Raw genomic sequence first — 25,564 nt, forward strand, 5'->3', positions numbered from 1 at the left:
TTAGTATCACTTAAGGAACTGTAGGGTGATTGTGATCATGAAAACTCCCCTCTCAGTCAGGGAAAGTCTTGAGTGAGCAGAATTTTGGGGCCTCTTCCGGATGAGGTTTTGTTGTGCTGTCACCTCACCCTGCCTGAACGCAGAGGATCCTATCCTTACATTGCTCCCATTCTTAAAACAAGCTGTCATTCTTTAAATGGAGGCTGTCATTGTCCTGTCACGTCACAAATTAAAAAGACAGTCCTCCCCCCCCAAAAAAAATCTGGGGGAGTGGGCAAAGCACAGCTCTAGGGGGCGGTGCACCCATTTGCCCCACCCTGACTACAAGGCTGGCCCCTGTGGACAGCAATAATGTAGCATTGGGGAAGTACTGCAGAACAAACTACAACAGTATAAATCCACTCCTAATGCTCTATTGCTGTGTCAAGAATATGTTGCAGAAGACACCCGCAATAAAAAAAAGAACTGTGTGGAGTGTTGCGCTGTGTGTATTTGTGTTGCTTAATTTCGTTTAAAAGCAGCACCACAGCAGCAGAGAGGAACAGCAGATGTTGAAATGCGAGTGTGCCAGCGTGTGCGTGTGTTTGCCTAAGAAAGCAGCCTTTTACCCTGCATCAGCATCACTGAGACTGGAGACTCAGTAAAATAAGAAAAGCTGCTTTATTTAGAGAAATACATAGTAGATAGAAAGGGCATAGCTAGTTCTAACTAACAAGCTAAGTTGGAGACATAACGCCCAGGTGCAGGAGTCAGCCCCATGCTTGGAGAGAGAGCAGAGACAAAGGGATTTCTCCTCTGTCCCGGACAGCCGGAGGACAAAGGGAGTGGGAAAGGGCGGAAGGAGGAGGGGCAGGTAAGCTTCCCTAAAGACGTCACAGTCTAGTGACAGAAGGAAGTCAGTCAGAGCATCACAGGTAAAATGTAAACCAGCCTGTCCATCTGGAGGACCCTAGCTCTATCTTCCCTCTGGAGCATAAACACAAGAACAAAACAGGAGTTGCTCTTGCCCCACTTCCAACATGGAGGAGCCCTTAGAGGGATCTGAACAAGTTCAGCCATGGGGCCCCTCAGCCCAGAGGCAGCTGTCTGGGAAAGTCTTAGAACCACAAGTTGTCATAGTCAACCATCCAAAGGGAGGCTGAGGAATCTCGTTCCCTGGAGCTTTCTTCAAGAGATCTCTCAGGGATGCTGCGGGTGTAGGATGTTGACTCACTGGGAAGGCCTAGATGGCTACCTGGGGTATTTTTTCTGCTCTTAAAAGCACAGTATCCACCTTGCCTGCCTCTGGGGATGTCTCTGTGTTAACTTCAATATTGCTTTTTTGTGGCAGAGCCACCAGTGGTGAAGGTGACGCGCCAGGTGTACTCAGATGGCATGGAGACCCTCATCTGCCGAGCCCACGGCTTCTACCCCAAGGAGATCGATGCTAACTGGAGGAAGGACGGGGAGGTCTGGGAGGAGGATACTTTCCGTGGCCTCGTCGCCCCCAACTCAGACGGGACTTACCATGCCTTGCTTGGCATCCAGATCAACCCAAAGGACAGGGACCTTTATCAGTGTCATGTGGAGCATGACGGCCTAAAGGAGCCTCTGGATGTGGCCTGGGAGGAGCCTGGTGAGAGACAGTGGGGGGAAGGGGAAAGTATGGATGCTGGGAGGTGAACCTTCTCTGAGTCTAGAAGGAGGGTCAAAACCAGAGACTCCCCCCTGCCCCCGCGAGCATCATCACTTATATCGACAAACCCAGTGGATTCTCTTGTGTGTGTAATTGGGTGGAAAGCAAATGATTTTGATTTCCTCATGTTTAACAGGTGCAGCCTTTTTTTGTGAAATACCTGCTTCTTGCAGGCAGTAAACTGAAATTATATGTCACGGGCAGAAACTGGCTGCCATCTTTTCCCCTGTAAGCCTGGATAGATGCAATGTCATGGAATGTTCGTAAACATTTTACTTACTCAAAGTGTAATGTGTCAGCACAGTGTGATGTGAATTTCATGAGTTCTGAAGTCCTTTTGTCACTGTGGACCCATAATGGGGAAATACTGCTTTGGTTTTTCCTTAAATTGTTTTCCTTTTTTCCCAATTCAACTTTAGCCTCCAACATAGCACCCATTATTGGGTGTGTTCTGGGGGCCATCCTGCTGGGAGCAGCTGCAATTGCTGGGATCATGTTGTACAGTAAGTGAACTGTGAGTGGATTTGGGGGGGGGGGATGGAGGTCATTTGGCTGTTGGAAGGGCTCTTCCTTCTGGGCTGTACTGCTGTGGTGTTCCCCTTCTGCCAGCCCTCATCATGAGTATGTAATTACATCCAAAGTCAGCCTGACTCCTCTCTAGCTGGCGAGTAGCATCCTGTTCTATTCCTTCAAAGTATGTTGAAATCTAAAAATAAAGATAAAGCCACCCCGACCCACCCAGAATGCTTCTCCTGGTGCTGACCTGAGTTCTATTCCAGCGCTATTCCAAAAGAAGGAATCAGGGGCAATAGGGGTTACAGTGGAGGAAATCAGGTGGTGGGGTGATATTTGGAAAGCCTTCCTAGTCTCTATGACTGCCAGTTTCCTGGAGGGCCTGTGGGGCTTCCTTCCCTGGAGGCTGTTAGGAACTGGACAGAAGCATCTGCCAGGGGTCCTTCCTGACCACAGCGGGTAAGGCTGGATGATCTCTGTGGTATCCCTTTCAGTTCTAACTCTCTGATTCTGTGTCTTTAGGAAAATGGCAGTCAGGATACAAAGAAGTGCCAAGTGAGTGAGATCTTTTTCTCTGCATGTTATTTCCCCCAATGTGGGCAGGTCTGGAGTGGAAACTAAGGAAAAAAGAGGATTAGTTTATTGAGGGTGATGTCTGTGTCCAAGCCAGAGATGAAAAAGCACTCTGTTGCTATAAAAGTGGAAAGAAAAATAGATATCTAAAAGGGAGGAGAGTACTTAAACCCTCCCATGATCCAGGGAAACAGCGTCTGACATTAAGCGGCAATTAAGGGAGAGGTCATTTAAAAAGCAATTAACAGGAATCCTGCAGCTGTCCTTCACTGGAAGCAATGACAGCAGAACTCCAGCTGCCCCACATGCCTCGAACCGCCTCTTCAGACATCTGGAGGGCAGGGAAGGCTGCCCTGCTATAACTCAGCCTGGAACCAATTGTAGATTAGCCTTTTGTTTTCCAGGGGTGGGGAAATTAATCTGTTTTTATTGACTGTTGATGGTTTACTTGTATTTGTATTGCATTTTAATTATATGACTGCAATCCTCTGTATAGGTTATCTGAGAATAAGCTGTACTGAACTGAACGGTGCTTACTTCTGACTGTACGAGGTTCAACTTGTAAAACACGCCCATCTCTTTAAGAAAAGATCCCCAGCCAGCTGGTTTCCAAGCTTTAGCTTTTTAATTAGAAATGCAAACAACTTTGCACAGAAATGTTACCATTGAAACTGCTGGCATAAAGGAGGACCCCCATCAGAGAAAAGGAAAGCAGGACCTAGCCTCTGCTTGGCAATTTTCCTGATTCTTGACTTCTTCTCTGCTAATCTGTCACAAACACAATAGTAAAACTTGAAAGTCTCAAGTGGTCAGAGCAAGGGGGTTTGCCACTTACCCTGGTGCCCTGACAGAGGACGTCATCACTCCTCCCCAGAGAAAAGTCCCTGGAGCTGTGCTATTGCCCCTGCACTTTAGGCTCCACTTGGCCCCCGCAAGGGCTAGACGAGTGTCCTGTGCTCTTTTTGCAAGCAGAGGTTCCCAGATTCCAGCCCCAGCATGTCCATCACAGGGGGAGGAAAGAGGCCCGCCTGAGAGTCTGCAGAGCCCTTGCCATATTCCAGGGCTGGGGACATCTGTGGCCCTCGGAGTGAGGCTGGACTCCCAACCCCCATCACCCCAGAAGCCAATGTGTTCTGTGCTCAGGAATGAGGGGTGGTCCTTGTAGTTCAGCAACATCCGGAGGGCCGCAGGTTGGCCACCCTGCCATAGACACTAGTGGGCTGGATGGACCAATGGCCTGACCCTGGACAAGGTCTGTTATCTGGTAGGAGACATCCTCACTCCTGCTCTGGAAAAGCCACACACCCACCACACACTCCTGCTCTGCTGTGCCATTCCCTGTAGCTAAGCCTGAGCAGGAGTGCCTGAAAGACCTACAAGTGTCTTTCCCTGTTTACCAGGGGTGGGGAACCTGTGGCCCTCCGGATGTGGTTGGACTCCAGTTCCCATCATTCCTGACTCTTGACTTTGCTGGCTGGGACTGGTGGGAAATGGGGCCCAACCACATCCAGAGGGCCACAGGTCAGCCCCCTCTGCTGCCCACTCTTATATGGGAGCAATTCCCATTAAACCCGATGGGGCTTATTTCTGTGCTACATGAAGCAGGATCCTGTCCCGTCGAACTCCGTGACGTACCAGGCACAGTGACGGTGCTGTGTCAATCACTCAGCAATGTACGCAACAGAAGCGGCAAGCAAGACACTTTTTCATGTCTTGATCGCAGTTAAGCCATTCAGAGAGAGAGAGACAGAGCTGCTTTTGAGCAGCCTGTATCCCTGGGGCAGGCGGGGAGTGGAACTGCAGGGCAGCTGGAAGGGGAATCTCTCTTTCTTCCTGGATGGAGGGAGCAGCCCCCGGGACCCCTGGCCCTTTCTCTGTGTTGATTTAAATATGTATAATTCTTGCCTATGTAAGTTTTTGTGGTGTGCTTAGTCTGTAGCTAAAGCGGTTATGCTCAGCTGATCAGAAAAGGGCCTGGTGTGTCCGAGAGTGAGAGAAGAGATGGTAAAATATAGTCCCATCCCCTTTGCTGACCTTGTTCTCCTTTTCCCCTTTCCAGCAAGTGGCCAAGGGTCTGACAACCAAGGGTCTGACAACTCCAGCAAGGGTAAGTGTACGGGAATCCCATCCCACAGGGCAGGGGGAGTTCTGCCTCTCACTGAAGAGGCTCAAGAATGGAGATCTTCCCAACTTCACTGTATCTCCAAAGCCCTCTCCTGAACTGTTAATCACCTGCACAGTTAAGGGCAAGGCTCACTCCATGTTCTTTCCCCCTCACAGGGAGCATCCAGACCGTCTAGGAGCCCCAAAGCAGGTGAGTGGCAGGGAAGGGCAGGGAGAGCACAAGGCCTCAGGAGGGAGATCCCAGCCTCCAGTCATTACACTTGAGGAAACCTTCTCAGCCTGTCCTCATGCTGACCACTTTGGGAACTGAAGGACAGCCTTATGGAATGATCTCCCTGACGAGGTGCGCCTGGCGCCAACACTGTTATATTTTCGGCGCCAGGTCAAAACTTTCCTCTTCTCCCAGGCATTTTAGCATGTGTTCTATATTGTTTTAAATTTTTAAATGGTGTTTTAAATTGTTTTTTAAAAGATGTATTTTAAATTGTATTTGTTTTTGGTTGCTGTGAACTGCCCAGAGAGCTTCGGCTGTGGGGCGCTATACAAGTATAATACATAAATAAATAAATTGGGGTGGGGGCGTGTTGGTGCTGTGGGGAAGATGTATGTAGACGAAAGCGACTTTCAGTGCTTTGCGCCTTCAGCATATCAGCAAACAGATAGTGCTGCCCTTGCCCCCTCCATCCCCTGCTACGGGAGAAGGTTCCTGGGGCAGAAGAAGGTGGCTCTGCTTCCACCTCAAGCCCTCAGCTGCAGGACGCTCTCCTTTCCCAGCGAGACAAGGAGGCAGGGAGTGGGGGCAGGAAGGGGGCAGGTGGGGACAGGAAGCCCTTGGCTGCAGGGGGCTTCCCTTTCGTGGTTGTTCAGCTGCCCCCCCTCCCTTCCTTCCTCCTGCTGGGAGAGACATTGTCCTGCATCCAAAGCAGTGTTGCCCCTTCCCCTCTCAAGGATCTCCTGGTGATGGGAGTGCTGGATCAGCCACAGGAAGCTACAGCTGGTCAGCTACAGCCACAAGTACATTTTGTTATTTACTAAATTTATATCTCGCGCTCCCCAGGGCGGCAAACAGGTGATAAAACACTAAAAACATCTATACAATATCTTAGAAACAAAACAGCTTGACTTCCGGGAAGGGTGACTTCGCTTGTGCCTGCTTTTCAGACGGGCTCCCGCCTCAGAAGAAGCTTATTCAGATATAAATCAGTCAGAACATTTTTTTTTTTTGACTGATGAAATTTCTCCCGGGCAGGGAGAAACGTAGAGATCAACCTCAAAAGCCTGTTTTTGTTGGGAGGACTGGATTTCATTAATTTATGAGAAAAGGTCCAGCCAGCAATGCCGGACGGACTTCCGAACAAGCTCTATCTGATTAATGCGACACGTTTATCTTTTCTTCAAAGAGAAAACGGACAGGCAAGCACCCTTCTTTCTATTCTTTTTTTTACTTGGTTTAAATTGTTGCAGCAAAAAGAGATTTGTCAAATGAATCAGCTTGAAAGAACTTCTGGGTGAGCTATAACTCTTCTCTCTTATTCACGAAATTAACAGCTTATCTCTGTTTCTATTGCAAAAAGCTGTCCTGGAAGTGCATTCTAAAGATATAAACAGAAGAGGGATTTTTATTCCGAGGAGAAAAAAATAAAAAATATGAACTTTGGAACATTATACTGTCTGGGACTATTCTCTTTTTGGTCTATTTTATTTTGACGAATCTGCTTCTTCACGACGCCACTAACTGTTTTGATGCTGGGAACTAAATTTGTTTTGTATTCTTGAACATAGAGAGATAAGGCAGGCTGCTCTGTTTATACTGTGATGTCATCAAGCCTGGAATATTAACCCAATTGTTGCTGAAATAAGAAGTGGTTCTTCTTTATTTTTGTTTTGTTTTGTCTTCATGGTTTTAAAAATGGCAATCAAGAAAGTGGCTGAGAATCTGGAAGTAATTATGTTTCAGAAAATAATGGATGAGATTGAGATAACGAAACAAACCCTGCGACAGGGCAGTAAGGAGCTGAAAATTGAACTGAGCAAAATGACGCAGGAGCTTAAAGAAATAGGGGATCCTGTGAGAGAGGAGAATGAGATCAGAGATGAGAAAAGAAAAAATAAAGGGAAGATACAAGCCCTGGAGATTGGAACAAATGTGGAATTGGATAAAGATCTGGAGTTTATGGATATTAGAAATAAAATCTACTGTTTGGAATTTAACGTTATCTCTGAAGAAATTAATGAAGATATTAGAGATAAAGTTATCAATGGCTTGGATAATTTTCTGGACTGGAATGACGTGATGGAGCTTGATATAGAGAAAATCTATGGAATTAACTGCAGCCATGTGACAATGGAAAAACTCTCAAGAGATGAGCCAGTGCATTTTGTAAAAAAGAAGAACAGAGATATGACTTTACAACAATATTTCAGCAACTTATTCAGAATTGATGGCAAGAAAATATTTGGGATAGAGGAAATTCCCATCAGACTCTTATTATATGACTATGGCTATGACAGCAAGATTATTATGGAATACTGATAATGGAAGATTGGACACTGAAATTACTGGACTTAACAGGACTATTGAAGATGGAAGATGGAATTAATATGGATAATGGAATAATGGCTATTGAAATTATTGGACCTAACAGATTTTGATGAGATGGATTAATCGATATGTTTATTTGGACTATGGTTATGACAATAAGATTATTATTATTATTAACGAGATGGATTAATCAACATGTTTATTTGGAGAAAAATTGATAGATATACTTAAAGAATTGAAACCTCTCTGACTTTTTGTGGAAAGAATAAAGTAATGTTTATGAGATTTGATGATTAATTAAGATAACTACTGGAGGAAAGTGATTTTATAATATAATTTAAGAGACAGGACTGTTATATATTGTAGACCTATAACTGATCTGCGACAAATGGGAAGTCAACATTTTATTTTTTTGTTTAATCATTTTTGTTTTGTTTTGTTTTTTGTCTTTGAATGTTTTATGATTTTGTTTTGTTTATTTTATGAAAATTTGAATAAAAATTATTGTAAAAAAAAAGAAAGAAACAAAACAGCTTAAACCCCTTTAAAAAAATATTTAAAGTCATTTTAAAAAACAATTCCAACACAGATGCAGACTGGGACAAAACAGAGCTGAAACTGCGTCCCCCTGCAAATGAACATCCTATGCCTCAAGCCCTGGAATCATTCCCTCACTTGTATACTCTTTCAAATCCTCATCCTCCCCTGATCCTTCAGCAGCACCTAGATTCTGTGGGGTGCTCTGTAATGCATCACTCAAATTAACTCTGGTGACAATGTAATTGGGGTCGGGTGTATGTGTGGGGAGTGCCTGTTCTGCTCACAAAATTGCAAGGACTTTCTCCCACCCTGCCAAGCTAAAAGCTGCACAATTGGATGAATTGCAGCAAATCTCCCCCCAGTGATTCCCTCTCTGCCGGCTCCCTCTCCTGGGGCTGCATCCTTTGTTTTGTGAGCTGAGCTGAGAGGTACTGAGACCACGCCATCCCTCCTTCCCAGCCTCTTTTGGGAACTGGAATCTTGCAGGTTCACCATCTTGGCTTCATGCAAAACAACCCCCCTGTTTCTCTCTCTCTGCAGTATGACCAACAATGTCAGCACAACGCAGACAGCAGGGCTCCCAGTGCGAGAGGCGAGAGAGGAAGTATGGATCCATCCATATTCTGAAACCTTCAGGAATTTCTTCTATCTGTCCAGCTTGATTGGAACCAGCATGTACTGTGGATCATTTCTGATTTCAAGAGAGCTTGGCTTGATGTAATTTGCTTTTTAGCAGGACTGCTGCCCCCTAGGGCACATTTGCACCTGAAGAAATAATTGTAGGACTTTCACCTGATGAAAGAAATCTTAAATCAATGTTGATATTCTGAGTTTAGATCAGTTAATTGATCAACTGCATAGAGCTCTGTAAGAGAGAGCTCTTAAGAAGACAAAGACTATATATACTTGAGGGGGTGTTTGGAGTTTTTTGTAACTACTTCTAGTAAAATAGTTAATATTAAATATCGGTATATAATTTATAGCAAAGAATAAAATACATATTTTATTATAACATAAGGTGTGAATATGCATTTTTTTTTTAGAAAAAAAAATTATTTTAAAATAGATTTATATCCTGTCCCATTTCATTTTTTCCTCCAAGGAACTCAAGGTGGCGTAGACGGGTCTCCCTCCTCCTCAGAATGGGCGAACCTGTCAATTTTGGTATCTCTCAGTTTCTCATTCTCCACATCAGAATGAGGGTGTTTTTTTAAAAAAAAATCCTCATGAATTTCACCTGATATAATGCATTTTGTATGCTATTTTCACATACATATTTATTTCTATGTACCCTTTGCCCCAGTGTATGCATCTTTGATACACTACTTGGCTGGACAACTGTGCTACAAAATCCATAGAAGTGTGCATTTGTTTTGGTTCTCATTTTGGACAGGGCAAACTTGATAGATTCAACTTTAAATGCCAACTGAATCAAATTTCTGCCCCCTTCCTCGCCCTCCCCATTTCATCCCCACAACAACCCTGTGAGGTAGGTTAGGCTGAGAGATGGTGACTGGCCTGAGGTCATCCAGTGAGTTTTCATGGCTGAGTGGGGATTTGAACCCGGGTTTTCCAGGTCCTAGTCCAGACCTGTAACCACTACCCTTAATTGCCTTGAGGCTCACAAAGCTTATTTTTGTGTTCACAGCTCTAGTTCCTTATTCTCTTCTATATAGAATCATAGGGTTGGAAGGGGCCTAGAAGGCCATTGAGTCCAACCCCCTGCTCAAGGCAGGAATCCAACTTAAAGCATACCCAACAGGTGCCTGTCCAGCTACCTCTTCAATGCCCCAGTGTTGGAGAGTCCACCACCTCCCTAGGTGATTAGTTCCATTTTTGTATTGCTAAGTTTTTCCTGATGTTAAGCCGAAATCTGGTTTCCTGCAACTTGACCCCATTATTCCATGCCCTGCCCTCTGGGATGATTGAGAAGAGATCCTGGCCCTCCTCTGTGTGGCAACCTTTCAGAACAGTGCTAGTACTATTCTGAGCATAAGACTTTGTGTCTCCCCACCACAACGTCCCTGGATGGAGGAATTCAGTGGATGGCAGCCATTCATGGCATGTGGGGTGGCAGAGGACACGCGTGGAGAATCAGGACAGCTGTTTTTGGGAGGGAAGGAGAGTGGAGTTTTGCCAAGATGGAGCAGGATGGGGGTGCCAAAGAGATGTCACCCACCTGCGGCAAACCCTCTTTCCAGCTCCTTGATGAACTTTAAGGCATTGGCTTCTCTTGCCACAGCGACCACCTCTTCCTTGCTGCAATCCTGCATCCCGTAGTAGGCGATGTTGTCCCAAACTGACCCAGAGAAGAGGATGGGCTGCTGACCCACTAGCGCCCCCTACAGGAAGAATGAGGCATGACTACTAGGACTGGGCTGGTGTTGGGGGCAGAATAGGGCTCTTGGGCAGCTTCTGAGAAAAGCCACAGTGAGTAAGTGCTGCTTCCGTGGTAGGCCTGGATCCATGTGATCATCTTTGGTCAAGATAAATGTGAGCTCATTTGGCTCTTGGGCTTTATTTAGAGAGACAGTCTGTGTGTGTGACAGATGCTTTCAAGCAGTTGGAACACAGTGATTTGGTCCTGGCAACATTCACTGCACCTCCAAGATAACAGATCTCAACTTATTTTGCTGCCCTGGGCCAATAAATAACTTGGCTGTGCCACCCTTGCCTATGTTATTGTATGAAGCAGCAGCAGGAGGTGTAAAGGGGGGCACGCGAGAAATAAGGAATGTCTTAAAGCGATCCCTGGGCACCAAGTGACCTCCAAGTCACCCCCAATGCCGACTGAAAGGGCACATTCTCAAGAGCCAAAGTGAAATAGTGCATGGGAAAAATGGAAATGGCCTGCCTTCAAGTCGATCCCAACTTATGGCGACCCTATGAACAGGGTATTTCATGGTAAGTGGTATTCAGAGGGGGTTTACATTGCCTTCCTCAGGCTGAGAGGCAGTGACTGGCCCAGTGAGCTTCATGGCTGTGTGGGGATTCAAATCCTGGTCCAACACCTTAACCACTACACCACACTGGCTCTCTGTGCATGGAAAGGTAGTGTAGTGGCAACCCCTCGCTGGATCATCACCTTGCAGTGGTGAGTGGGCTTGTGTGTTCCAATGAACCCTACGAGCGATGCTGTCGGGAGTCATGTACTCCCAGCAGGGTCACCCATGGTGGTAAGGTCAAGGGAGAGGAACCAGACAAAGAACGATCCAAGAATGTCCTCAATGGCAGAACAGGCGGAGGATAACAATGTGCATGTTACAACGGCTGTGAAGGTGGATGGCTCCAGCAGATAAAGGACTTCCAATCGTCGTGGTACCCATGCCATTGGATCAAAGCCTTTTTCTGTCAAGATTGTGTGTTGATCGTGGTGTGCCGATCTCCCCACGTAAAACAAAAGCATGCACAGGCATCTTCCATAACAAAAGTCCCATGGAAAGACTTTATTTTGGAAGACAATCTTACTCGGTCATGAGTGATTGCCAAGCTCCAGTAGTGGCAAATTCAGAAGTGCAGGGTCCCTTCATGATAGTCACACCAAGCCCCCTCACAGCCACAAACCCTTTTCCACTTTCCCATCTCCCTTGGTCTCCGTATGGTCTCCCAAGTCTACACTCCACTACAATAGACATCCATAGGAGCTAATCAGCTTGAAAGGGGAACCTATGAGTTAGCTACTGAGAAGAGTCTTCTCAGTGGCTGACTCAGCTCCTTTCACTCTGATTGGTTCCAATCAGAATGAAAGGACAAGGACTTCTCTGTGGCTAACACATTCCCTTTCATGATGATTGGCTCATACTTAGGGACCTGGCTGCGACCCTGCTCCCAAAAAAGTAACAGGTCTATGACCCCCCGCAACCCTGGACCACTACACCCCTGCTTCTGCCACAGACTCACTGCAATGACCTTGGCCAGGTCACTCTCCCCTTCTCAATTCCCTATCTGTAAAATGGGTGTAACGGGGCTCCCACCAATTAGCCCCACAATCCTATGCATGTTTACTCAGAAATAAGTCTAAATGTGTTCAGTGGGCCTTACTGTCAGGTTAAGCATGCGCAGGGCTGAGGATAACCGCAATTAGGTCAGTATTCAAGTCTACTCAGAGCAGACCCATTAAAATTAATGAACCAAAGCTAGTCATGTCTATTATTTCAATGGGTCTACTCTGAGTAGGACTCACACTGAATACCACCACTTTTTGTAAATTAAAAAGTGCACTATACTTAATCAAGGAGCTAGACTTATTTTATTTGGGTATTTGCTCAGAGGCACATGTTACCAAATTCTTCCAAGCTACACAGGAAGCGGATTGGACTATGAAAGACCAATTCCAATTGTGTTTGAATTTTGACAAATTTGTAGGGCATTCACTATAGCTGTCCAATATCCCTGCTTTTTAAAGTTTGATAGAAATATCTCTGGGCTATAGGTATGTTCTTAAACTGCAAGGTTTTCTCCCTATTAGTGAATCTTCTTAAGTTCTGTCTTGTTCTTTTTCCAAATTGGAGGTTTCAGTTAGGCCTAGTTCCATGAAGCCCATGGAACATTTGTTTAGAATTGCTATCCAATTGTTTTTAAATTCCTCATCTAGTGGAAAAATGCCCAGTTCCTTTAAAATTCTAAGACCTCTGGGGATCTGATTGTTTTTACAGTAGCCTCTTAATTCTCCTGCATGAGTTTCTGTTTTCTGTAATTTGCCATTCCCACCTCCCTTACTCTCTACAACCCCCTATGACCCCGGACCACTACACCCATGCTGTTGTCTTACTCCCCTACTCTTACCATCCCTTTGAATTTGGGAGGGCCTCTTGCCCCCATTTCCCTTCCCTGGTGTGTCTTCCATGTTTATAGACAGGACTGTAAATTCTCTTCCGCACCTCACATGCACAACATGGACTCTTTTCTCCCCCCATCCCAGTGTGCCTTGGAACTCTAAACTGGGGACTGCTGTACGAGAACAGCAGGGGTATAGTGGTCCAGGGTCATGGGGGGTTGCAGAGAGCAGGGTCCCAGCCAAGTCCCTATGCATGAGCCAATCAACATGAAAGGGGAGCATGTAAGCCACTGAGAGGAGTTCTTGTTGTTTTGTGCTGACTGGAACCAATCAGTGAAAGGAAGTGTAAGCCACTGAGAAGACTCTTCTCAGTAGCTAACACACAGCCTCCCCTTTCATGAAGATTGGCTCCTGGGGATGTCCGTTGTAGTGGAGAACGCCAGGGATATGAGTGAAAGGGGGTGAGGCTGTGACTATCATGAAGAGACCCTGCACTTCTGAATTTGCCACTACATTACTGGACCACAGGATTGCAGGGAGTACCTTCAGCTGCAGGGCCATTAAACTCTGCCCCTCTCTTCCTTTCAGACGCCTCCTTTCACTCCCTGAACTATTTCTACATGGCGTTTTCAGCGCCCAGCCAGGAGCTGCCCCTGTTTGTTCAGGTGGGCTACGTGGATGGCCAGCCCATCACTCGCTATGACAGCAACACGAGGGGGAAGAGACCTGTGTGACCTGGATGAAGAAGGACAATCCCCAGTGCTGGGACAGGAGGACTCAGAACTTGCAGAACTATGAGCCGATGATCATAGTCAACCTGGAAGTCACAAGGGAATGTTACAACCAGCTGGGTGAAGACCATGAGAGGCATGTATCTCCCCTCCCCCCTCCCCCGGGCAAATAATGTGGGGAGGTGGCTGGTGGCCGGAAAGTGAATGGGTTTGGGGCTCCACCCAGGACAGAAGCTGTCCCTTTGCTGGCAGGGCTGAGACTCCGCCTGCCGACAGAAAAACATTCCGTCTCTATTTCGCGATGCAGCTGGTCCCCTCCGATCCCTCCAAGCTCCGCCTGACTCCTCCCCCCCCCCGGAGAATCTCGCTCTCTGGGCGGCCAGCGTCGATTGCCGACAAGGCGCCGCCAACATTCTCTTTCCATTTTCCAGCTTCCCCTTAGCCCGCCGGCACGACGTCTGCCTAGCAACCGCTACCGGTCGGCACTCCGTTTTCCGATTGGTGGAACACTGCTCGTTCGGCCAGTGATTGCTTTTGCTCCGGGCTCTAGACACGAGTGCAGTGAGTTTGAGGAGGTATTCCGGCGCCAGATGGGGCTGTTTCAGTGGCCCGTTTTGCTCCTGCTAGGGGCTGCTGCCTTCCTGCTGGGGGGCTGTTCTGGTGAGTACATCAGGGGGATAAACTGTCCCATTTGAGGGGTGGGCAGAATTTGCAGCCAGCCCATTGCGGGGTCCTGTTTGCAGCGCATTTACTTGGGGGGCAACAAGGGGGGAGCGGAATTCAGTCCCTCTTCGGTCTGCTTCCGCCCCACTATCTGGCTGTCCCCATCGGCTGGAAATGCTCCATATTGATCTGGAGCGTTGATCTGATTCTCCCTGCGCTCCGCCCCAGGCCCTTTGTTGCTGTTAAGTGACAGAAAAACATTCCGTCTCTATTTCACAATGCAGCTGGTCCCCTCCGATCCCTCCAAGCTCCGCCTGACTCCTCCCGCCCCCTCGGAGAATCTCGCTCTCTGGGCGGCCAGCGTCGATTCCCCGACATCCTTGACTTTGCTCGTTAACCATGCTGGCATCTTCTTGGCCCTGGCGGTACCTTTTCTGATCTGCGGTATGCACTCCAGTTGAGCTTCTAATATAGTGTTTTTAAACAACTTTAAACAACTTCCAAGCATTTTCGAGTGATGTAAAGCGGCTCACAGTGCATATAAGCACACCAGAGATACTCCAAGGAAGCCCACGCCCCACACAACAGCAACCAATTAGAACAAAAGTCTGTGTACAGCTCTTTGGCCCCAGGGGCAGTTGGTGTTAGAGGGCCCTGTGGCTGGAGAGGGGACAATCTGGCTGGAAGAGAAACAGGCACCTGGCGTTCACCTGCCTTCCCCTCTCTCCTGGTTTGGCCTCCATGCCATTACTCCAGCAGGATATTCCTGCCACCCCCAGAAACAAGCATTCTGTCCTCACAACATCCCTGTGAGGTAGGTTAGGCTGAGAAACAGTGATAAATAAGCAGAGTCACATCAGTAAGCTACACGGCTGAGTGGGGATTTGAACCAGGGTCTTCCCAGTCCTGCCAGACACCACCCTGCCCTAGGCCTGGCCTCACCCTAAAGGAAGCTGGGCACAGGAGAGAGCATTCAACTCCTCCCCACACAACTCATTGGCCCACCCAAGAATTAGAGAGGAAGACAAGAAAGCAGCAGCAGGTCCATCTTGGCTCCCTGCAATCAGAAGGGGTCCAAAGTACAGAGCTCAGAGGTTGAAGATGTGCCTCCCGGGGGCAGAAGAATCCCTGATGCAGAAGGACCCGCTTCTTACACTGGAGGAGACCTGCCAGGCCTGAAGCTCTTCACAGAGCACACCAGTCAGGCTGCAGAGAGAAAAGCAGGTGGAGGTTGGAGCGCAGCCACCCAGTGGATGAAAGCCCAAGAATCGGGCTCCTGCTCTGGAGGGGGGATCCTGGCACCTGCCTCCCAAGGAAGAGGAAAAGGGAGCAGGTGGAAGGCATTTTGGGAGAGGGAGCAGCCACTTGAGTCCCGCCTGAAAGATACAGTCTGTGCTGCTTGTGAGAGATGTTGTGGCTGAAGTTAGGAGGAGGGAACCTACTTCCCTTTTCCCAGGAGAGCCCCCCTCCCCATCAAATATACACTCGAAGAGGCAGTGCAGTACTAGAACCACACAAGCCATTTCACAGAATCCGCTCACTAAGGTTTTTTTTTTTTTTGCTGTGCTCTGCCTCTGAATCCCAGTTGCTGAAACCCCAGGAGGGGAGGGATGCTCTTGCACTCAGGTCCTCTCCTTGTGGGCTTCCCGTTGGGGCACCTGGTTGGCCACGGTGAGAACAGGATGCTGGACTACATGGGCCATTTGTCTGATCCAGCAGGCTCTTCTTACGTTCCTAAGAGCCTTGCACCTGGCCTGGTAACATGTGGGCAGCCAGCGCGGGTGGTAGTCTGTCCCCATCAACAGTCCAGCTGCTACAGTTTTTTGTACAAGCTGGAACCTCTGCACCAGGCACAAGGGTAGCCCCATAAAGAGCACATTACAATAACCAAGTCTTGAGGTTTCTAACACATGAGTCACCATCGCCAGGGTAACCTTATCCAAGAACGACCGTAGGTGGCACACTAACTGGACTCGGTATCATAAAGGGACCCTGCACTTCTGAATTTGCCGCTACACTAATGGGGAGAAGTGCAGCTCAAAGATAGTTTACCCCCAAATATAAGGGCCCACCTTTCCATGCACTACTTCAGCTTGGCTCTTGAGAATGTGCCCTTTCAGTTGGCATCAGAGGGTGACTTGGAGGGTGAGAGTTGTGCCTATGGATCCCTTTAGGAAATTCCTTATTTGTCTCGCACGCCCCCTTTACACCTGCTGCTGTTTCATACTATAGGACAGGCCAGGGTGGCACAGCCAAATTATTTATTTACCCAGGACATCAAAATAAGTTGAGATCTGTAATCTTGGAGGTGCAGTGAATGTTGCCAGGACCAAATAACTGTGTTCCAACTGCTTTGAAAGTCTCTGTCTCTCACACACAGACATACAAAGACAGACTCCCTCTCCCTTTCCCTCTCCCTTTCCCTCTCTCTCTCTCTAACAAAAGCCAAAGAGCCAAATGTGCTCACATTTATCTTGACCAAAGATGATCACATGGATCCAGGCCTACCACGGAAGCAGCACTTACTCACTGTGGCTTTTCTCAGAAGCTGCATAAAAGCCCTTTTCTTTCCCCAACCCCTGTCCAGTCCTAATAGTCATGCCTCATTCTTCCTGTAGGTGGCACTAGTGGGTCAGCAGCCCGTCCTCTTCTCTGGGTCCATTTGGTACAACATCACCTACGGGGTGCAGGATTGCAGCTGCAGCAAGGAAGAGGTGGGAACTGCGGCTAGAGACGCCAATGCCTTCGCGTTCATCAAGGAGCTGGAAGGAGGGTTTGCCACAGGTGGGTGGAATCTTTTTGGCACCCCCATCCTGTTTCATCTCAACAAAACTCCATCCTCCTTCTCTCCCCAAAACAGCTGTCCTAATTCTCCACACTCAGCCTCCGCCACCCTACATGCCGTGAATGGCTGCAATTCACCGAATTACTCCATCCGGAGAACTTGTGGTGGGGAGTCACAAAGTCAATATGTAGGAGAGAATGAGAGACTAGAGCTGTGAATACAAAAATAAGCTTTGTGATCCTCAAGTCAACCTAGGGTAGTGGTTAGAGGTCTGGACTAGGACCTGGGAAACCAGGGTTCAAATCTCCACTCAGCCATGAAAACTCACTGGATGACCTAAGGCCAGTCACCATCTCTTACCCTAACCTACCTCACAGGGTTGTTGTGGGGATGAAATGGGGAGGGGGGAGAAGGGGGCAGAAATTTGATTCAGTTGGCATTTAAAGTTGAATCTGTCTAGTTTGCCCTGTCCAAAATAAAATGAGAACCAGAACAAATGCACACTTCTATGGATTTTGCAGCACAGTTGTCCAGCCAAGTAGAGCGTATAAAGATGAGTACACTGGGGGAAAGGGTACATAGAAATAAATACATATGTGAAAATAACATACAAAATGCATTATATTAGGTGAAGTTGCTGTACAAAGATGTTATATTTGGGGGAAATTGCACTAACATGCTGTCAAATTTTCATGAGGATTTTTTTTAAACCCTCAGACTGATGTGGAGAATGAGAAACTGAGAGAAACCAAAACTGACAGGTTCACCCATTCTTAGGTTGGAGGGAGACCCGTCCACACCACTTGAGTTCACACCACTTGAGCTCCTTGGAGGAAAGGCGGAATATAAATCTATTTAAATTTTTTTTTTTTTACTTGTATATTCACACATTATAGCAGAAGGTTATATTATAAAATACTGTATTTTATTCTTTGCTATTATTAAAATCCCCCCAAATTTAAGAGAGTTTGACATGGTTCATAGATAGGTGGTGCAGGGTGGTCGGGTGCAGGGTGCAGGGTGGTCGGTGGCCATTTTGGAAAATGGCTTCCACGGACTTAGGTCTGACCATGACGTCAACCATCCCCCCCCCCCAATTTCAAATTATGTCATCCACATGGAAATTGCTGCCAGTAATGACTTTCCTAGTCTGTTACAAGGACAGGACTACTAGGGGAACCTGTAGCCTGACCCAAACAGCGCTTTTCTTGTTACTCACAGGGGCTCTGTTTCTCTGATGAAAGTTGAACAGGGTTCTTCACAGGGTTGTTTTGAGGAAAAATTGAGAGGAGGAGAACCATGTATACCATCTCGAGGTTCTTGCAGGAAAGGTGGGATATACAAATAATAAACAAATAAATACTGTTGATTGAATATAGATTATGTCTTTTCCCCCTAGATCCAGCAGTCTGTGATGAACTGCCAGGCCCGGACGGTGCTGATGATTGCTCATTGGATGCAGACGGTGGAGAGCGCACACAAGATTGTGGTCTTGGAGGGTGGGGAGATTGTTGAGGAGGGAACTCATGTCGATTTGATGGGCCAGAGGGGCCCCTATTACAGACTGGTGCAAAGGAGCCAGACAGGAGGGGGCAGTTAGGCAACTTTGGCTCTGGATTTAATGGTCTTAGAGGATCCCCCCTCCCTTAGATGGCAATGTGTGTATGACTTCACCGACTTCAAAATGTGGTAAGCCGCATTTGCAGGCTTTCCTGCTCATTCTGCTGAGTGGGACCTGGATCTCAGCCCCAAAGTCTGGCCCTAATGGGGCCGCTGTAGTGGGGGAAGGGAACATTGTTTGGCCAAACAATTGGCTGGCCTTTTCTGAATGCAAAACGCAGACTTGTATTCTGGAGGGACAGAGTGACAAAGAGATGGAGTGGACTGTACAGCATCCAGTAGTCACTATGTACTGGGTCATTTGGGCAAAGGGATAGTGGATGCCTGTTTGTGAGATCTGGAGGGGGTGGCAGGGAAGGTTTGGGTGGGAGAAGTCTTTAAAAAGCAGTCAAGAAAAATATGTTTCTAAAGTGTAGCTTGGGTCACCAACCCATCGCCTGTGGGCACCATGGCACCCACGAAAGCCTTCAGTGGTTCCTCCTTCAGCAAGCCCAGAATCTAAGTTTTCATTTTTTTAAAAAATAAATCATTAGCCCTCCTAGAAAAAAGGTTATGGAGGAAAATGTACAGGTGACTTTTTAAGCGATTTCTGTGAAATGAGCCAGCCTGGCTACTCCTGCCTCTCAGTGTTGTTAGCCAATGAGCGAAGCCAGAGCTGTGATTTGACCAGCGACTTGTTGGACACCAGGCAATAGGAATCTCTGGGGTCCTAAACAACTGCTGTTTCACCCTCCCTTTTAGTGTACCTTTCCTGCTTCTTTTTTTACTAGTCCTTGGAACAGCCATAGTTTTCCCAGCAACAGCTGCATCTTTCCTGTGTTGGGTTCGCCTGAGATCAGGTAGAGCCTAGAGATTATTTTCTACAAATACTACCACCCAGTAAGCGTGGCTGAATGTTTAAATAATCCCCCTCCTCCCAACAGGGAAATGTGGAAACTTTACATAGAGGCTATGGCCCCCAAGCGCTCTCTGGGGGTCCTCTGGTCCAACAGCAACCCCTGCCATAGCCTGTAAGAAACAGACATAATTTGGAAATTGTCCCGGGGGAGAACTTAAGTGGTGCCTTTTAAAGTCTGGCTCAAAACCTCCATTTCAGAAAACTGCAAGCAGCCCCCTACCCCACTGAGTTCAGTAGGGTTTCTCCCTAGGTAAGCGGACGCAGGAGTTCCACTTCAGTCACTTACCTCCTCCTACGCAAGTCTGGCACCTTTCCAAATCCTGTCTCTTGTTCTCTTAAGTGTTGCTGAGTTCTTTTGATTAATGGCTACAAGTTGGCCTCCTGCTGTTGACAGAGGTTGGAAAAGTTACTTTTTTTGAACTACAACTCCCATCAGCCCAATCCAGTGGCTATGCTGGCTGGGGCTGATGGGAGTTGTAGTTTCAAAAAAGTAACTTTTCCAAGCTCGTCTCCAGGCGTGTGATTAGGTGACAGGAAACTATCATTTTGTAAAGTGTGTGCCTGTGGCTACACTTCATTCTCTGAAATTTGCATCTCTTATGGGGGGATTCCCAAGGGTAGTTCCACAGGGCAGAGGAACGAAAGAGGACCCATGCAGCTGGCCCACCTGGTGCAGCATCCTGTTCTCACAGCGGCCACAAAGATTCCCAGGGGAGTCCACAAGGCGGACCTGAGGGCAACAGCGCTCTCCCCAGGGCCTTGTCTTCAGGAGCATTCTGCTTCCAGTGCTAGAGCTATTGCGGTTCCTAATCTTCCATGAACTTAGGTCTAATATCGTTTTAAAGCCATCCATGTTAGTGGCCATCACGATATCTTGCAGGAGCGAGTTCTGTATGAAGAAGTAGCATTTATCTGAGTTAATTCTACTTTTTCTTTGCAAGGCGTTTATAGCCCTGAGTTTTCAGGCAATGAAATCTACTTTCTCGGAGTTCAGCGCCTCTGCACCTGTGGCAGCCCAGGGGTCGGACCTCGTACACTCTATGTTACGTTGTAAATTGTATTTAAAACCCAGGCAAAAATATTTAGTGACACTTCTAGTGGTGGTTGGTTCCTCTGCTCAGTACTATGGATAAGATCACATATTTGCTGACAGTTTGGACAATCTTGTGATGTTTCATACGGCTAAATTCACAGTATATGTAGCCAGTCTTGGGATTTAAGGCTTTGTTTCTTGAGTCTGTTTTATTGTTGCAAGTCTTTGTATCTGATAGGTTTAATGCTTACGTATAATTAATATTTATTTGTGCTTTTGACTGGCTGCAACTTGAATTTGGGAGATGTCGTCTGCAGTGGCAGTGGGGAGCAGACAGTATCCAGGGAGTGAAGACTTTTGTAAAAAAAATCAATTTCTTTACTGTTCGTGGCTCCTTTTGGTTTACTTTGTGCCCCACCCTGGGGATCACAGCCCCCAAGTTGGGAACCACTGATACAGTGTATGGGGTCCGACCCATGGACTGCCACAGGTGCAGAGGTGCTCAGCTCAAAGAAAGTAGATTTCAGTGTCTGAAAACGCAGGACTGTAAATGCCTTGTGAAGAAAAGGTAGATTTAGCTCAGACAAATACTACTAAATTCACACAGAATTCGCTCCCACAAGAAGCAGCGACGGCCACTAACATGGATGGCTTTGAAATGATATTAGACCTAAGTTCATGGAAGATTGGGAACCGCAATGGCCCCAGCACTGGGAGCAGAATGCTCCTGAAGACAAGGCCCTGGGGAGAGCGCTATTGCCCTCAGGTCTGCCTTGTGGCCTCCCCTGGGAATCCTGGTGGCCGCTGTGAGAACAGGATGCTGCACCAGGTGGGCCAGCTGCAGGGCTCCTCTCACGTTCCTCTGCCCTGTGGAACTACCTTTGGGAATCCCCCCCATAAGAGACAAAAAGTTCAGACAGTAAAGTTGTAGCAACAGGCACACGCTTTACAAAATGCTGTTGTCCTGACACCTCACCATAAGCCTGGATAATCAACAGCAGGAGGCCAACTTGTAGCCATTGATCAAAAGAACTCAGCAACACTTAAGAGAACAAGAGACAGGATTTGGAAAGGTGCCAGTGACTGAAGTGGAACTCCTGCCTCCGCTTACCTGGGGGAAAGCCCTATTGAACTCAATGGGGGTAGGCGGCTGCTTGAAATGATGCTTTTGCAGTCTTCTGAAAAGGGAGTTTTGGGGCAGGACTTTAAAAGACACATCTTAAGTTCTCCCCCAGGACAATTTCCAAATTATGTCTGTTTCTGACAGGTCAGTTTTTAAGATGCCACAGGACTCTTGTTTTGTTTTTTCATCAAAAGGCTATACCAGGGGTCGCCTTTGGACTAGAGGGGCCTTAGCCTCTTTGTAAAGTTTCCACATTTCCCTGTTGGGAGGAGGGGGATTCTTTAAACATTCACCCATGCTTACTGGGTGGTAGTATTTGTAGAAAATAATCTCTAGGCACTACCTGATCTCAGGCGAACCCAACACAGGAAAGATGCAGCCTCGTTGCTAGGAAAACTATGGATGTTCCAAGGACTAGAAAAAAAGAAGCAGGAAAGGTGCACTAAAGGGAGGGCAAAACAGCAGCTCTTTAAGACCCCAGAGATTCCTATTGCCTGGTGTCCAAACAACTCACTTATCAGTCAGAACTCTGACTTCACTCATTGGCTAACAACACTGACAGGCAGGAGCAGCCAGGCTGCCTTATTTCACAGAAATCGTTTTAAAAGCTACCTGTATATTTTCCTTCATAACCTTCCAGAGAGCTAGAGATTTATTTTTTAAAAAATGAAAACTTAGATTCTGGGCTCCCTGATGCAGGCACCACTGAAGGCCTTCGTGGGTGCCATGGCGCCCATAGGCAACGTGTTGACGACCCCTGAGCCACACTTTAGAAATGTATTTTTCTTGAGTGCTTCTTTGAGACTTAAAAAAAAAACTGCCTGAGGTAGGCGAATCGCTTGACTGGGCTGAAGAGAGGAGGGGAGAGCCTGCCTCCAGCGTGGGGGGAGGAGGCGCAAGACACAGTTTGGGATGTGAAGCTCTGGTAGGAGAGTCCAGGATGGAGAAGCAAAAACCTACCTGCCCTCAGTGGTGGCCAAAACAGAGGAGTGAAGAAAAGTCTTCCGTCTCCATTGTTGCAGGGGCTCGACTGGGGTGGAGTAAACACAAGGGCAACCTGGCAAAAGTTTTAATAGGGTAACTAACTGTTTCCTCAAAGCTGTCTCAATTTACCAACAGTAGCGTAAAAGAAGCTGTTGGTATTTGAAGAGACAGTGCTGCATTAAAGTAGCCACATAAGCTTGTGCTCTACATGTGCTTGTGCCAAATAAATGCTTTGATCTTTGTGGTACCCGTGTGCCATGCCTGTATCCCACAGTCACCAGGGTTACCGGTGAGAGAAGGGTTCAAAGGGCGTAAGTGATATTAAATGGTGGCAACGGTGCTGGTTTAGGAAAAATAATGATTGGAGTGGAAGCGGGTTTTGTTATCCCTCAAAGGGAAATGGGGGGCAGCTCCAATGGGGATGGATGGGGGACTCATCCTGATCTTCCCCTGCCCCCAGACTCTAGACCTGCCATAGCACCCCTGCTGAAGCCCTCTCTTTCCTTCCCTTCACCTCTGGGAGCTGCAGATCTTCATCCCTGCTTGTTTTCGATTGCTCTTGCTCCAGATTGCAGAGGCGGGGCCCTTTCTCCCGCTTCGCAGTAAGGGCTTTGCATGCGACGAGAGCGCGGTGAGTTTCAGGTGCTGCTCCGGAACCAGATGGGGCTCCTCCAGTGGCCCGTTTTGCTCCTCCTGGCGATTGCTGACTTCCTGCTGGTCGAGTGTTGTGGTGAGTACCTCTGGGGGCGACACTGTCCCAACTGGGGGTGGTGGGGGGCAGAATTTGCAGCCGGCCTATTGCGGAGCACTCTTCGCATTTATTTCGGGGGCAAGAAGGGGGCCGGAATTGCCTGTCGTCTAATCCGGATTGAGCCCCTTTTCCGGTCTGCTTCGGCCCCCGTCGTTCCTTTGCTCTTCTCAACGGCTGGAAACGGGCTGCGTTGTTCTGGGGCGCCGCTCTTCAGCCTTTGCCCCCTGCCAAGAAGGGGGAGTCCGGGGGTGCCGCTTCCTTTCCCCGAAGTAGGTTGTGCCTCTGGGTGAGGGGGACCTGCGTCCCTCCTGCCCTTCCCAAATGCGAGTCCAACCGACCCTGTCTGCCTTCAGATGCAATTCCTTCCCCGCAAAAAGTCGGTGTCCTGAATGAGGAGTGGGGGCCGCTGGGCTGCGCGGATCTCTCTCTTTCTGCCCCGCGCCTGACACACCCCTTGGACCGTCGCAGAAATGGTGGACGGAAGAGCAGAGAGCTCCTAGGGAAAGAGGGACGCACAAGGCTTTTGAGACCCCCCCATCCTGCCCCCGATTCCCCTTGAGCGATATCCCTCTACCCCCTTGCCTCGCCCTTTGCTTAGAACCTCCTCAGGAAGTCAGGAACCAGCGTCAGTTCCGAGTCGGGAAGCCCAAATCTTCGTGGAGTCATCCAGTGTGACCCCGAGGTCTCGTGTCTGGCCAGCCACTGCCCATTCAGACCCCATGAATGTAAATGTGAAACCCAGATTGTTTTTGTCCCAACGTGCACCACTTTACACTTGCCCACGTTAAATTGCATTTGCCATTTCACTGCCCATTGGCTGCCCATTTGGAGCTCTTCCCAATCTTTTTTGCTTGTTTTAACGACCTTAAACAATTTAGTGTCATCAGCAAACTTGGCCACCTCACCACTAACTCTAGATTGTTTATGAACAAGTTTAAAAGCACAGGTCCCAATACTGATCCTTGGGGGACTCCACTACCTACATCCCTCCATTGGGAGAACTGCCCATTTATTCCCATTCTCTGCTTCCTGCTGCTTAAACAGTTCTGATCCCCAAGACGACCCCTCCTTTTGTTCCATGACTGCTATATTATATCTGAGTTCTTTGAGAGCTGTTGGGTGGAGGCCATTCAGACCTGGCGATTTGTCAGTTTTTATCATCACCACTGTTTGCCCCCGTTCCTCAGACTCCTCCCTATATGCTCTCCTGCTTCGAATGTATTTAAAGAATTTTTTGTTGATGGTTTTTATGTTTTTAGAAATGTGCTCCTCAAATTCTTGTTTAGCACCCCTTATTGTCGTCTTGCATTTCTTTTGCCAGAGTTTGTGTTCCTTCTCGTTCTCCTCATTTGGGCAAAACTTCCTTTTTTAAAGGAAGCCTTTTTGCCTCTAATAGCTTCTTTGACTCTGCTCATTAACCACGCTGGCATCCTCTTGGCCCTGGTGGTACCTTTCCTGATCCTGCGCTATGCACTCAGTCCAGCTTCTAATACTGTGCTTTAAACAACTCCCGAGAATTTTAGCCCTTTCCTCTTTTGATCTTGACCGAAATGAAGGTGAGCTGGAGGAAGAGATTGCGGCTTCCTGAGACAGAACCAGTAATGACAACAGAAGATTTATGTAACTTTAAAGTTGACAATGAGGACATTGAACTTGTCAAGGATTATCAATATCTCGGCACAGTCATTAACCAAAATGGAGACAAGAAATCAGAAGGCTAGGACTGGGGAGGGCAGCTATGAGAGAACTAGAACATGGAGAACAGGGCTATCAATGGCTACTAGCCATGATGGCTGTGCTGTGCCACCCTAGTCAGAGGCAGCATGCTTCTGAAAACCAGTTGCCGGAAGCCTCAGGAGGGGAGAGTGTTTTTGCCCTTGGGTCCTGCTTGTGGGCTTCCCCCAGGCACCTGGTTGGCCACTGTGAGAACAGGATGCTGGACTAGATGGGCCACTGGCCTGATCCAGCAGGCTCTTCTTATGTTCTTATGTTCTTTAGAAAAGATCCTCAAATGCAAAGATGTATTACTGAACACTAAAGTCAGGATCATTCAGACCATGGTATTCCCGATCTCTATGTATGGATGTGAAATTTGGACAGTGAAAACAGCGGGTAAAGGATCAGCATTCATTTCAAATCATTACTGGTTTCTGCTAAGAGTATGGTATCGTCTGCGTATCTTAAATTATTGATGTTTCTCCCTCCAATTTTCACATCTCCTTCATCTTGGTC

General features: G+C 47.6%; 3 protein-coding genes across 5 annotated transcripts in view; 2 read left to right on the forward strand and 1 right to left on the reverse strand.

The window, feature by feature from the left end:
* LOC133381502 (major histocompatibility complex class I-related gene protein-like) overlaps positions 1-8,967 on the forward strand; it is a 28,201-nt gene extending 19,234 nt beyond the window's left edge. The window contains exons 4-9 of the mRNA XM_061620666.1: positions 1,331-1,615; positions 2,095-2,178; positions 2,711-2,743; positions 4,821-4,868; positions 5,042-5,075; positions 8,508-8,967. Coding sequence (XP_061476650.1) covers positions 1,331-1,615; positions 2,095-2,178; positions 2,711-2,743; positions 4,821-4,868; positions 5,042-5,061 — 470 coding nt within the window. The 3' untranslated portion in view covers positions 5,062-5,075; positions 8,508-8,967. The remainder of the gene's footprint in view (positions 1-1,330; positions 1,616-2,094; positions 2,179-2,710; positions 2,744-4,820; positions 4,869-5,041; positions 5,076-8,507) is intronic.
* The window catches only part of LOC133378952 (antigen peptide transporter 2-like), a 99,893-nt gene extending 86,588 nt beyond the window's left edge, over positions 1-13,305 (reverse strand). Inside the window, exons 1-2 of the mRNA XM_061613563.1 lie at positions 13,288-13,305; positions 10,147-10,309 (exon numbers count right to left, since the gene is read on the reverse strand). Coding sequence (XP_061469547.1) covers positions 10,147-10,309; positions 13,288-13,305 — 181 coding nt within the window. The remainder of the gene's footprint in view (positions 1-10,146; positions 10,310-13,287) is intronic.
* A 572-nt stretch (positions 13,306-13,877) lies between these two features.
* The window catches only part of LOC133381506 (class I histocompatibility antigen, F10 alpha chain-like), a 36,108-nt gene continuing 24,421 nt past the window's right edge, over positions 13,878-25,564 (forward strand). For 2 of the 3 annotated variants that reach the window (XM_061620683.1, XM_061620684.1), the window contains exons 1-5: positions 13,879-14,135; positions 14,423-14,582; positions 16,757-16,922; positions 18,323-18,388; positions 23,111-23,311. In XM_061620683.1, coding sequence (XP_061476667.1) covers positions 16,878-16,922; positions 18,323-18,388; positions 23,111-23,311 — 312 coding nt within the window. In that variant the 5' untranslated portion in view covers positions 13,879-14,135; positions 14,423-14,582; positions 16,757-16,877. Of the gene's footprint in view, positions 14,136-14,422; positions 14,583-16,756; positions 16,923-18,322; positions 18,389-23,110; positions 23,312-25,564 lie in introns of all 3 variants that reach the window. The other variant, XM_061620682.1, reaches the window with a different exon arrangement.

The sequence above is a fragment of the Rhineura floridana genome, chromosome 3 (genome assembly GCF_030035675.1).
Source record: "Rhineura floridana isolate rRhiFlo1 chromosome 3, rRhiFlo1.hap2, whole genome shotgun sequence".
In the NCBI taxonomy this organism is placed as follows: Eukaryota; Metazoa; Chordata; class Lepidosauria; order Squamata; family Rhineuridae; genus Rhineura; species Rhineura floridana.